Source organism: Lepisosteus platostomus, chromosome 7 (genome assembly GCF_059453375.1).
Source record: "Lepisosteus platostomus isolate fLepPlt1 chromosome 7, fLepPlt1.hap1, whole genome shotgun sequence".
NCBI lineage: Eukaryota > Metazoa > Chordata > Actinopteri > Semionotiformes > Lepisosteidae > Lepisosteus > Lepisosteus platostomus.
The window spans coordinates 21,429,488-21,443,833 of record NC_142617.1 but is presented as its reverse complement, the minus strand read 5'-3'; the positions used below and the strand labels follow the sequence as shown (position 1 = coordinate 21,443,833).

The following is a 14,346-nucleotide window of genomic DNA, read 5'->3' as shown; positions in this document are numbered from 1 at the left end:
CTTTCACTGTTTTCTGTATCATTCTCTGTTATGACATCATAATTGGTACACATCACTTCTCAAGATGATCTAACACAATCCAGACTGCTTGGTGGCAACCTCTATTTAATCTGTCACACTTCCCATCTCTGACCACTCTTGAAATTCTGTTAGCCTGCGTGAGTCCAAAAGATGAAAAAAACACTCCAGGCTCTGTTTTGACAGCAAGCACAATGGGTAATTCTTATAAAAGAGGGAAAAAGGAAAAATGACACATACACACATACAGTACACAGACAGTCAGAATTATAGCACAACAAATAGCAAGATAAAATAATGACAAGGGCATTAAGATTAGTTCCTTGCAGGTTTTGTATTGCTCACACTATCTCCTTTCCTTCAAAAATAATCTTTCATTATGCCCACTTCAGTACTTCATTAGACACCAGTACTGTATAAACCCTAGGTTCCCAATGAATAATGCCATTTCTTTTATGAGTAAGTCAAACCATTCCTAATGCTGCGGTCTAATCCCTAATGACTAATATAATTTTTGCAAAACGGGATAGACTACAAAACTATGAACAGGAAGTGCACATTGGAAGGAAGTGCACCCTGCCAAGTGCACATTAATTTTCACATCAATACAATAATAACAACATTAAGAGACAGTATTAAAAATTGCTACTTTAACACACTATACTGTAGCATCTAATGGATTTCAAAAGTACTGGATTTTTACAAAAACATCTTTCAAAAGTGAAAACTACAAAGTGCCAAGATGCTAAATAGTTCCCATCTCAAAGTTCAGATTTATCAATTCATATCAATTCAATACACAAAAAGTTTTGGCAGTATTTTCTGTTTTTATGTTGCAGTATAAGATACACTTCTGACTCCTCTGACAGATCTGGTACCCTAACCATCCTGAGTGTTCTGACATTTTGTATGATAGATTTTCATAAGGAGCAGTAACTTGCTGAATTTCAAAACAAGTACTAGACTCTAACCAGCTTTAAACCTTAAATACAGTGCACCTTTACCAAGAACATTTACTGAAAAACCCCATTACAGGTACGTAAACTGAAATCAGACCTTTTAATTGAAAACCCAGGCAGTCTGGGGGAAGCTGCTGCTAAGTTTTCACAGAAAGCTGTGAAAGGTGGACAAGAAACAATTTAAAAGGATGTCAGGATACTTTTTGATATTATCTGTCATTAAGGTGATGTTTCTATCCGTACTTATCACAGTACGATATCATGTACAGTAGCATGAGAACTAAGAATAGTCATACTGCATTTTGTTTTGTACTGAAAACCTGATAAAAATTCATTTTGACTATCAAATCCCTGAAACTAGTTTACTGATAGTATCCCCTCCCCACCTCAGCCAGCATTATGTAGGAGTCATTCCTTAAGAAAATACAAATATTATTTTAGCTACAAATCAGACTTGAGAACATTCATTTTGATTGGTCTACAGCTAAATATATTACAACAGGAAAACTATTGTTTATTAGTTACACATGATATGAAAAGATTGAAAAAAGTGTGAATTTTGTCGCCGAATATTATAATTCCTTACAGTTACTGTATGTATACTCCACTCAAAGCACTTTACCGGTAATAGGGACTCCCCTATACTACCACTGATGTGTAGCACCCACCTGGATAATGCAACGGCAGCCATAGTACGCTAGTACGCTCACCATACTCCAGCAACAGAGTGATGAAGCCATTTCATAAAGCCAATGGGGAATTTGGCCAGGACGCCAGGGAAACATGCCTGCACTTTTCAAGAAACACCCTGGGATGACCACAGCGAATTAGGACCTCAGTTTTACATCTCATCGAAAGGACAGCACCATTTTACAGTATAGTGACCCCCTCACTATGCTGGGGAATTAGGATCCACACAGACTGCAAGGTGAGCACCCCCTACTGGTCCCACTAACAGCACTTCCAACAACAACCTTAGGTTTTACCCAGGTCTCCCATCCATTTACTGACCATTCTTATACTTGCTTAACTTCAGTGGGCTGCCAGCTGTGAGTTACAGGGTGATATGGCTATGCTGAAAATGCTCATCAATGACCTGTTTTTCATTTTAGTTAACACAGATAAAACGCTCACGAAAATAATCCACAATGACTATGGCAGAGTAAATTAAGACAAAAGTACGTGCTTTACTAAATTAATTTTTGTCACATGTGCATTTACTTTCTGTCTGGCAAACAGCAGGTTGGCTATATCAGGTGTAATCCAGGGCTGCGGATGTAGGTGGGCTGCGCGGAGCCTCCGGGCTCCTACTGTGGGAGAATCTCAAGAATCGGGGTGTGCCGTTTTCTCTCCTTTCTCTTTTGTTTTCTAACTGTACCTCATCATTGGATACCATGTAATAGCCATTAGAAAGGAATGTTCTTATATTACATGTTCAGTAGTTTGTTTATGTGGCTGGGTGTTTAGCTAACTGAGAAAATATTATCATAGCGCCAACATATTAGAGTGTATGCAGGCATTCCATCTTATTTTTCAGAAGAATGTGTAGAGTGAAAACACTATGACAGACCTGAAGCAGAGACCTCTCACTGTGTTAGCATGATACTGGCATGGCGGCATTAGCACTTAGACTACTCTTAGACTATGGTAGTTTTTTGACTGAAATATTATTGCATCAAAACGGCTAGTTATTAAAATATTATACAAAAAACAAATATATACATACAACTTGTCTGGTCCAGTTTTAATATTTTAAGTAGCTCATGCAGACATTCTCCTATAATTTTTGCAAATTCAGTATTATCTGGAGCCTCTATTGAATTAAGTTATAATAATATTGCTTTGAAACCTTACAAAAATCTTGTATAAATGTTTGGAATTATCATAACAGTGCCAAAATAGATTTTCGTATTTGGAAAGAACTATAGTAAAGTATGTCCCTGTATAAGATGATTTATAATTAACCCTTTATTGCATGATTATTTCTTGTATCTGATATTTGATTTCTGGAGATCAGTACACTTTAGATTGTGCAACAAAGACTTGTGCTTTTGGCAGAATCGTATCAGATATGTTAAATATTTCCTAACTGTGACTAAATGTTACAGTATGTTTTCAAATGGGATGAGATTTCAAATACATTTCTTTTGAATTTGGGTTTCAAATAGCCATTGTTATCATCCACAGTGCTTTTCAATTTAGCATTTACAACATTTTTGTCCTTCTATCGATTTACAAAACACATTGAGGTGATTTATTTTGATGACACTTCAGTGTTGCAGAACAGATCCCTTATCCTATTTCAGTAAGAGATGAAGAAACATAGTTGAATAAATCAATAGAGTTTTGTCTCTTAGTATCTTTAGATTAACCATTTTTTCAGCCTGTGCCAGAACTTTACAGCAGCATACCTTACCCATTCTTCTTCTTTCTCTGATGTACAGTGAATTAGGTAGAAGCTTTCTGATGCAGATGCTACTTCATCACTAATACTGTTTTCACTACTTTTGACACTGTATAAAGCAATGGCAACTTTATAGAAACAATATGTAACTGGTGTTAAATTCCAAAATATACAGTTAAAATTATTGAATAGTTATTTAATTAAATAAAAAACAGTATATAAAAATACTTTGAAATGAAACAAAGCAAAAGCCATAGAAACAGATGGAACACAAAATAAAACTAGTGTATAAAACTAAGATTTAAGACAGGATTTAAAAGTGATGACTCTAAAATTGGCTATGAGATTCTTCCACAGCTTTGGAGCAATAGAACAGAAGTCTCCCATCCTAATAGTCTCCCAAGGTCTGCATTCTAATTTTGTGAACTGAAGGAAAAGCCAGGGTCTAAAGAGTGCAAGTGCTGTGTGGAAGTATAGGGACATAACTGTCCACTGATGTAGTCAGGATCAAAGCATTTAAGCTCTTTAAGAGTCTGCAGTACTGTTTTAAATTTTATTGTGCAATCCACAGGAAGCTAGTGCAAGGAATGTTAAACCTGCAGAGATGCTTATGCATTTTAGTTTAAGGTAAGATCCAACAAGGTTTCTGAGGCTGGTTGTACCTTGTACCTACAGTATTATCAAAGTATGGATAATCTAGCAAGCAGAGCATTATGGTCATCACGCTTGTAAAAGACAAATACGTCCTATGGCCCCAGTGGGCAGGAAATGTATGATGTGAACTCCTCTATTTGTGTAGGATTCTGTAGCAGGATTGCAAATCCTTACCGTGCTCTGGGCAAGTCTGCATCGTCCTTCCGCCAGCGCACAGAGGGCTGGGGGTCTCCTTGGACCTGGCACCGGAACTCCACTGCCTCCTCCTCCAGCACTATCTGGTTGATTGGCCGCCTCAGAAATGTAGGCCGCTCTTTATAACACAACAAATACACCACACAGTAAATATGAAGACCTCATCTGTACTTAAAAAAAGAGTTCTTAAAGGCCTGGTTTTATATATAACTAAGGAATGTACACACCTCCAAGATTTTGATTTGGTTTGAATCAAGACTAGGATAGAGGCAAATAATACACAAAAAATAAATGATAACACTTAGATCCCTGAAGCAGTAATTTTAAGAATATAAAAAAAGGCTACAAATGAGAGATGATCCACCTAGATTATTTGGTAGCTAGTAGCTAATTGATCCAAAAACCTAATCTAGTAATTGGTTGAAAGAAAACAGGGTATCATCTGCAACAGACTCATACTACCCTTTGTGCAACCATCTTGGTTTTCAAATGTAACTTTCAGTATATGTGACTTATGGGGATAAATGTTCATGTACCTTTCTGTGCATACTGTAGATACTAAATATTCCCATAAACAACGTGCCACAAGCGTGTGGTCAAGTATATGGAAACTGCTTTTATTTCTGAAATAATGGGGCAGGGTAGCCATTTGTTTTCCAGAATAGATTATTTTTACTTTTATGTATAAATGGTCAGAAGTTAACACCTTGAGAAGTGTAAAGCCAGTATAATAACAACAGTATTGCCTGCTACAATGCCATTAAATCAACATTTTAAATTATTTGTATATGATACTTTTATTTTACATTCTGGTTTATAAATTACATTTAAAATGTTAATATATATAATATTAAGAATATATTTGAAAAATGATTTTAAATATTGCATAAAATACAAAGTGGGGGACTGATAAACTCTTATAGGAATTGTTTAATTCAATTTTTCTGCTGAAGAAAACATAACAACTTACTGAATCAAGAAATGCACTTACCTGTACTTTTTCACACAAAGAGATTACTTCTTTAATTCACTAAACAAACCTGAAAGCTATTTGAATATAACATGGTGTTCCTATATTTAAGTGGTCAATTGGTGGGGGTAGTTGGGAACTGAAGTAAACCCGCTCCAACCTGCTGAGTAAAGGGTATTGTTTGTGTGCTGTAGCTCCCCCAAAGCTGTACGGCTTTATAGTGAGTGTTGTCAAGCTCACTAGCTGATGCCTTGAGTGTTGTTGTTTGAGCTGAGGGCTGGCAGTGTGAAAGGAAGCAGGTGGCCTGACAGTAGATGTTTCAGAGGACACGTGTGTTGTCTTTGGCTCTTCTGAGATGAATGAGCTAATTAGCAGTCACTAATTTAGAATCAAGGCATACAGTGGAAACTAATCCTTGATATTATATTAGTCCTAGCTATAAATAATCTAAAGAAGTTGAGGAAAACCAAAAACAACATATGAAATGTAAGGGATATGATGAAACAAAATTACATTAATGGCAAAGTTTACCAAAAATGTTCCTAACTTGTCACATATTTCATATTCTACTCATCTGGCAAATATAAGTACAATTTTTGGCCATCCAAATAAAAATAAAACCTCTCCATGATGCTAGGGAAATCACACTGGTCTTCACAAGAGAAAACTTGCATCATAAAGTCAGAGGAAATTTTACTTCTGGGCAAATTCACTATGTGAAAATTACCATAATTATCAATTACCACGGATGGCAGCATGCTCTATGAAACCACAGTTCTGTAAGGTCCTTTACCTTCATAACAAAGCCAATTAGTTTTCATTTAAAAAGCAATTTGAGTTATGAGAGGTAAAGATTAACACTGTACCAATATGTGTGTGCCATTTAACACTTATTAATGGAAGTCGATTAGTCACACGATTAAATAGTTAAAGTCCCATGTATTTCAAAGGAAAGTCAACTCATTAATAAATCTGCCTTTTTCAATCACTGTGGTGGGAGCTGAACTGAAATGAAAAGCCTTGTCCTGTGCAAAGGCTGACAGGATCCAGAACTGTGTTTGTTCTAATGAGAGAGACCAGATTTGCCAACATGCTAGTGCTAGGGAAACAAGAGAAGAGCAGACTCTTACCAAACACTGTGAGTTGTGCTGTTTCACTGTCTCGTTCCCCAACCATGTTGGTTCCCACACAGACATACATGCCTGCATCGCTTTTCCTGGTGTTGGAGATCATGAGCTTCCCACCTCGGATCTATTACACAGAGAAATGCAATGAGCTTCCAGAAAGGTCAAGCTGCAGTAGTATGAATGGACAAGAAGCTTATGCACCTAACCCAAGCTAGTGAACCCTTATCTCAAAAACACTGTTGGCCTATGGAAAAACCTTTCCTTTCTGAACAAGCTTTGACAAATATATACAGTATATTATATAGGGAAATTCAAGTGGGAACATGTGTCAGGCTGCAAAGTTAAAAGTAGAGGTTAATTTAATGCTGGAAAAAAGAACACTGTTGAACCTCCCTCAGCATGGAATGAAAATAAAGATATGCATAGTTTTAAAACGATATTAATTTGTATGTAACAAAATTGCAAAATTGCATTGTGTGCAATATTAAAATGTTATGTTTCAACAAGTAAAACAATGTTAATCAATTTAATTAATGGTAATAATCTTAATGTTAATAAAATTAGTTATTCATCCTGGCATCTTTCATAACAATTCAAAATGTTAAACAAATGGTGCAAAAATCTGTATCCAAGCTTATTTCAAACTAGCTTTGTTTTCTTCAGGCTGGCTCAACCAGCAACAGAGACAACAGAGACAATGGCAAGTAAGAAAATGACATGGTGACATCTCATTTACAAATTAATGGTGTTCATAGTGTCAAATTAACAAACAAGCTGCCAAAATGTCTCATAAAGGAACACTTACTTCATAAGCACTTACCGTAATCCTGTCTTCCTTATCATCAATGCGCACTTTATCTTTCTTCCAGTAGATTGTTGGCTCTGGGTGTCCACGAGGGGGCTGGCATTCCAGAATAGCAGGTTCTCCAGCTGCCACAACAACATCAGTAGGGTTCTGTCGGAAGTCATCCCGCAGCACTGTGGAAAAGTAGAAAAAAGTAGGTAAATTCATCAAAGCAAATCAAATCCGGTGTTATTATTTTAGGATTGATGGTGTCCCAGATACTTCTGTCACCAGTATGTCTACACACAGCTGTGAAAATGTCTTATTCAAAAACAATAGCTATTGTGCTTGTACAGTAAGAGGTGCTTGTAAAGTAGGCTAAAAGCAGTGTGGAGTTAAGTGAACAGAATCTCCCCAAAATAGTAATTAAAAATAAGGTGGACTAGCAACCAAAACAACAAAAAAGTACTCAGAAACATAAACATCTGTTTTTTTTGGTAAACACTTGCCCTTAAACAATAACATGCTTAATTTTGGATTTTCCGAAGGATTCAATGTTAATGAATACGGTATTTAAAAATGTGCTAAACATAAAAACAATTTCAGTGTTTAATAAAACATATCATATATACATTAGGGCTAGAATTCCAAAACTATGACTGAACAAAATCATGTTATTTCTTGCTAACACAGTAAATTCTGCTGGAAGTATTATAAAGATTAGTCTTGCATATGCAGTTGTACAATGAAGGCCCTCATATTGTACCATCCAAAAGGATGCTATGCCCTGTTTTCTGGAAGAAGCTAATGCAAAATTAATAAGCATGATCTGCCATGCCCCCTAAATCGCTGAATTTTAGATCTTCAAGTGAAATCCCACAGAAGTAATCAGAGATGTTTCGGAACCCCACCTGAGGGCCAGAAGCAAATGTGAAAGACTATAAGGACAGCAGAATACTGTAGATACTTTAAACAGAACATACAAAATTGCAGATACAGTATACTGAAATACACTATAATAATTTACTGTCAAATATTCGCTCTTCTGCAGTTATGGCAACTAAGGTTATTATGACCAATGTGTAGGAGCTGCACAAATTTTAGGCACAAAGATAAATGCAAAGACAATAACCTACAATGGTCATAAAAACACAAGAACATAATATAAGAACAAGAACATAATGGTAATTTCTTTGGCCATCTCTTGCATTTCCCTGACATTCAGATTTGTTGATTTTTGAATGTGGTAATTTTCTTAGAAACATCCATTCATTGCCAGTAAAAGCCAAAGCATCCCTCCAGTGCTACAGTGAATGCAGGAAAAATTAGCTACTGCTCATCATTAAACCAGTTTTTGGGATGACCTCACCTGCACAGAAAACTTCAGTCTGCAAATACCCCAACATCTAATCCCTGTGGAATAATGCCTTAGATTTTCCACAAGTTGTACATTTGAAACTAGTCCTGAGAATTCCAAATCAAAACCAGTCTTCCTAAATCGCAGTCATGAGGATTTGGCTTTGCAGACAAATAGAAGTAAAGTGGAAGTGTTTGAATGCTAAATGAAGAGCTACTTGCCAGGTTCTTATGCAAATCCCACTGGTGTAAAGAGGGATTTAGACAAGCTAACAGGCCCCAGTGCGCTCCAGTGTGATTCCCAATTCACCAAATCCTTAACAAGTGAGGCACAAAAAAATGCATACATGTATAAATTACACATATACACAAAACAAAAGCTTTAGCCCCCATAATCCAATATGTATAACAGTTAATTTTGTAATGTATATAAAACCAACACACTATCATTGCGTCTTGTAAAAAGATGAACATTTTACATCATTTTCTTTTGTTGATTGATAAAAAATATCTGAGACTCACCCTTCCCCCATGCCAAAAAAGCTTAATACACTGATCAGACTGAAAACAATATCAACAGACTGAAGCTTATTGTAATTAAATAGACACATCAGTCCACAACAGTACAGTACTGTATGTGATTTGCTTTGGCATGATTATTCCAAGCATATAAAATAAATGATTGCTGCTTTGCTACACCAGTATAGTTATAACCTTGGCCTTTTAAGGTATCTTATACGATTAGTAGCTCACTGCAGACGTGTGTAATCTGTTCAAGAGTTCCTGAATTAAAATCCAACTGACCTACTAATGTCATTACTGTAGTTTTTATTTCTGTATTTGCTTATTTCTTGTTCATTAATGTTTAGATTTTACCTTTGAACAAACAGTAGCCAAAAAAAAAAATTCTGACCTCAAGTGTCTTATGCAATTGTCAGAAACCTCTCATAAAATTTAAATAATGTTACAGAGCACAATCATGAGAAAACACCAACCAATCTTAAAATGATCAGCAAATTAGTATGAAAGTTCTAAAATAATTTGTTAAAATGAATAAATGGTTGTATATCATTTTCACATTATAAAAACAGGTTAATTCTTAAATTGTACCTACAATTTCCGTTCCATAAAAAGGTTGATCAATTTTGGTTTAATTCTCCATACATAACACTTATTATTATTTGACTTTGATCATCGTTGTGATATTAAAACATAATACTTCTTGAATTCTAAATATGTACAAAATATAAACGATTTTTAATGCTCTATTGCAAATTTGGGGATACACATTCAAGCAGAATTCTGATCATCAGTACTTTTACTTTACAAATTGTACGTCCTAGGTGTCTTCAGAATGAACGAAAAGAGGAATATTTCTGAAAGGCAGAAGTAGAAATACATACTATAAAGCAAGATGCTATTAAATTTTTCAGATAGCTATGTGGCTGCATTGCTGGTGGAATGCTATGCTTATTTTATTCCACAAATCCATGCTGTTCTTTTCTTTTGTGCTACTTTCTTCCTCTGTGTAATGAATGAATCATGAGAATACCCTTCATCTAAGCCATACTGGAAACTACAACAGATCCCCACTGCAAATAAGCTTAAAGTAGTAATCTCCTGCTGAGGACCCTTGTCTATCTGCTTCACCATAGGGTTGCCAGAGGTTTCCCTGCACAGTAATGTCATGTGCCCCTTTTATTTGGACCATAGTCATTTCTAAAGCAATAAAACCTATTTTGACTACAAATGCAAAATATTGAACTGAAATACTGAAAGTACTGAAAAAAAGGCAGTCAACATTTGGAGAAATTTCTTCTTCTGCCACATTGTTGGAGTTTTTTAAGAAACAGCTGAATGAGATCCTAAAATCAAATTGCTAAAAACTACCAAACAGTTTAGAAAGGCCAAAGGGCCAAACCTCCTGTTAGCCAGGATTTGCCAGCAGTAAGGGATTACAGTGCATGGAAACAAGTTAAATGCATTGATTGCTTGGTCCACTTTTTAAAATTAAAATAAACTATTTATTCCATACAATTTAAATCTGAAATCACCTATTTTAAGACTTGAATCACAGCTATGCTATGCCTCTACTTCACAGAAAGAAATAATACTTGTAAACATTCTTCTGATATAATTTGCAAAGCAATGTATCTGCAAATTCCACATGAATGCCTAAGTGTTTTTGTAAGTATCCTCTTCAAACATTTTGATTGTTTTTAATACGTGCATCTAATACCTTTTACAGGTGTCTGTTAAACATAATCTATCAGGTGTTTGGCCTATCTTGAATTTTATCTATTTAAATGATTTTGCCTTGTATAAAGTGTATGCCAGTAATCTTAATTTTGTACTGTATGCAAATGTGATTACTACTTAATAACCACACCAAAATGTAGATACAGTAATTGCCACAAATGAAAAACAACAGTTGTGTTAGTACAGTTCCCTGTGATACTCACATAATTACATTCCCCCAATTAGAACTTCAGAGCACTGGAACAGCAGTTAGATCTTTGAATTTCAGACCATAGGGTCAGAATTGCAAAGACTAAATGGCAACCTTTTGCTGTACTGTTGCTGTGCTACAGCAACGTTCTTCATTGAAATCGCTTTTTGTGAATTTCTTGCTGTATAATAAGGTCTCCATGTCAACAGGTCTCAATTGATTTACTTGGTTAAATAAAAGAATTATGAGTAAAAATCAACTAGTAACTTGAACCTGCAGCAGGTTTCAATCTGTTCTCTGAGTAAGTACTAGTACCAGGGAAGACACAAGCACATCTAAATGTTACAATATAATAAAATACAAAATCTGTGTATTTTTTTAATAATCATACTAAAACTAAGAATCACATTCAATCTATAAAAGATCTGCAACTTTGTAGAGACAGTACACAAAAATATTATTTTATTTTCCACAGAATGTTAACTGGTGTAATTGTAATGCAAAATATTACTGTATTAATTGAAAACACTGAAAAGACTGTTGAAAGAAGCAGCATAGACTATCACAATGCAGGGATACCAAATGGCAAACAACAATTGATCAAAAAACCCAATGTGGCAAATTGCTATATTCGTCTTTGAATTTCAAATGAAAATTGAATGTTTGTTACCTACAGGACATCTGCTGAAAAGGCACTTGCTTGAGATATTGTTTTAATGTCCAAATTAAACAGGCAAAAATGGTAAAGTCAAAACATTTCTGTGTGTCGGTAAATGCAGCTGACAAAGGTTTGTTGCAACACAGCATTAGAAACCCTTGCAGTCTGTGCACCTGGCACAGTCGTGGAAAGGTCTCTGCTACCACGGAGACCACCAGCAACCAGCACCTGCCAGACTAGGCCAGAATCCAGACTACAGTCACCAGTGTCACATAACACAAGGCAAAAGGAAAATCAGGTTAAAATCCTCCATCCTGGACTTGTGGTTTCATAACATATTGCTATTTTAACACATAAAATAACCACACTTTAGACTTACCAAAATAACTATAGGCCCCAACATTTCTGCCATAATCCTATGGCCTTCCATGAATATAGCAGGCCTTGGAAACCCATCTTTATAGGATTTACATAAACATGATGATTACAAATAACCATCTGTCTGGTCCTACTTTTTCAATCTGTCCCTTGGTCCCCCGAGTCTCTTACTGATGGTCAAACAGCAGAGCCTAGAAGGAAGAGCTCCTGACCTGTCAGAAGCTACAGAATAATTGCATTCTTATCCCTCTAGAATCCACAGCTCTTTTCTTGAAACATATTGGGCCTCAGAGAAAGACCAAGGCCTATTAATATATTTTCCCTTCCTTAAGCAAATGGCATTGACTTTCAACATAGCTGCATCTGTCATTCTGGCTGGAGGCAAGAAATTCAGAATCCTGCTCAACATTATTGTGGTCTACAGTTTGTTTGTTTTTTTTATTTTTGGACTAAGGAGAAAAGCAAGTGCATTTTTGAAACCATTGGATCACAATGTCCCACTGCAGACAAAACTCTAAAAACAGCTGCTTTCATTATGTGCTGAATTCTCTTATAAAGTATGTGTAAGAAACGCTTGCTGCAGTAAAGGTACTGTAGACAACTGAATGATTTTCAGTTAAAAACATATTGCTGCATATTGATATTAAGATTGTGACAAAGATTATTTTGCTATTACTGTCTCTGCTGGTAACACCTTGAAACTCATAATGACGGACATAGAAATGATTAAATGCAGCTTTTGTGAGTTTGAAAAATACAACACTGTAATGAATGTTACAGCTAAGCACATATACAACATGACCTGAACTAGATAGACCTGTCTTAAATTTGATCTTTTTCACCCACACTCACATATACAGTATGTCATAGGCAACAGTCTAACTGATCTGCATTCTCCATTACCTTTATCTTTGCCTTGACTTCAGCTCCTAAAGGTTTGCACATGCTATGTAAATAGTATCAACAGTATGGTACTGTCACATCTGACTCAATATCCTTGAGGTAGACAAAGTACACAACCACATTGCTAATAAAAAAGAAATAAAGTTAGGAAGAACGGGGTGGAGGAAAGTAAAGCCGTTACTGTCCTCGGCAAACATATTATCCATGTAGCATACTGCATGACAAAAACAGGTTTCTTGAAAAAAAGATGTGTTAGGGAGTATGTTATCTACATACTGTATATTGAAAGTTAAATTGTACATTACATCTGTTTTGCTTAAAAACTATTTAGCTTGAAATCTGAGAAAACAAACAACAGGCTGTAAGTCTGTACATGAATGTTGCTAAAGCCTGGCGAATGGAAATGTTATAAAGGTATTTGGTGTGGTTTTTCATGGTAATGAGAAATGACATTCTTTCATGTTTACAAACTATTGAATAAATCTTTTTGAATGTATTCTACAGTACTTTCAAGCAACCACTTAAAAGTGAAACACACTTTTACATGTGTTTTATGGGCAAAAGATCTGCAGATACAATGCTGCTTGGTTTGTGAACCTGTAGGTTTGTAGGTTTTTAAATGTTACACTTATGAAATCTTTTTAATTATAACTAGTCATTACTTTCCAAAAAAGAAATGGATTAAAATGTACCTACAAATTATGTATTGTTTAGAGAAATTGATGCATGTAACAGAAAAAGAAATGGGTAAATAAGAATTATGTATGTGCAAAAGTAAGTGAGCCATAAGCTCAGTTAATAAGGTAAATATGACCAGGCGCTAAAATAATTGGGTACCAAGTTAAACAATAAAAGAGCAATTAAAGAGCAATAAAAGACAAAGTTTGGGAGCCCCTCTGCTACAGTATATTAAAGTAAGAAACCTAGTCAATTTGGTTTTACCCATACAGATTAGTGTAATACATCATGCCATGATCTAAAAAGACCTCATATGAGCTCATGAGGAGTGTTGTACTATAAGCTCTCAATATTCTTGAAAGCATTATAAAACCAAAACAACATATTTTGGAATTCATCAGTCTACGTCTTAAAAACTACAAATGGAGAAAACTTTAGACTATGGTGACTCTACCCATACGTGGGCTTCCTTTAAATCTCTCCCACAGAGCAACAAGAAAACTCATTCGGAATATCCAAATGAACCCTAGGACCACAACCAAGGATCTGTAGGCCTCTCTTGCTGCAGCTGATGTTCATACCTCATAAATATGACAGAAGCTGAATAGCAATGGCATTAATAGAAGGTTAGCCAGGAGAAAACCTTTGATCTCGAAAAATAACTTCCCTGATCATCTTAAATTTGAAAAAGACCATTTGGATGATCCTGTAGATTTTTGGAAGAATGTTCTTTGGATAGTGGTGGTAATTTCATGGTTTGGGGCTGCTTTTCTGCCCATGGACCTTGACGACTCGCCATCATTGAGAGAACTA

At 35.6% G+C, this 14,346-nt stretch overlaps 1 protein-coding gene across 10 annotated transcripts in view; it reads right to left on the bottom strand.

The window, feature by feature from the left end:
* robo2 (roundabout, axon guidance receptor, homolog 2 (Drosophila)) overlaps nt 1-14,346 on the bottom strand; it is a 623,900-nt gene that overhangs the window by 125,993 nt on the left and 483,561 nt on the right. For all 10 annotated transcript variants that reach the window (XR_015940079.1, XM_088639711.1, XM_088639706.1 and 7 more), the window contains exons 3-5: nt 7,148-7,305; nt 6,331-6,451; nt 4,210-4,348 (exon numbers count right to left, since the gene is read on the bottom strand). Coding sequence is in view for 9 of the 10 variants with exons in the window: in XM_088639711.1 (XP_088495837.1) it covers nt 4,210-4,348; nt 6,331-6,451; nt 7,148-7,305 (418 nt within the window). In the remaining variant the exon portion in view is untranslated. The remainder of the gene's footprint in view (nt 1-4,209; nt 4,349-6,330; nt 6,452-7,147; nt 7,306-14,346) is intronic.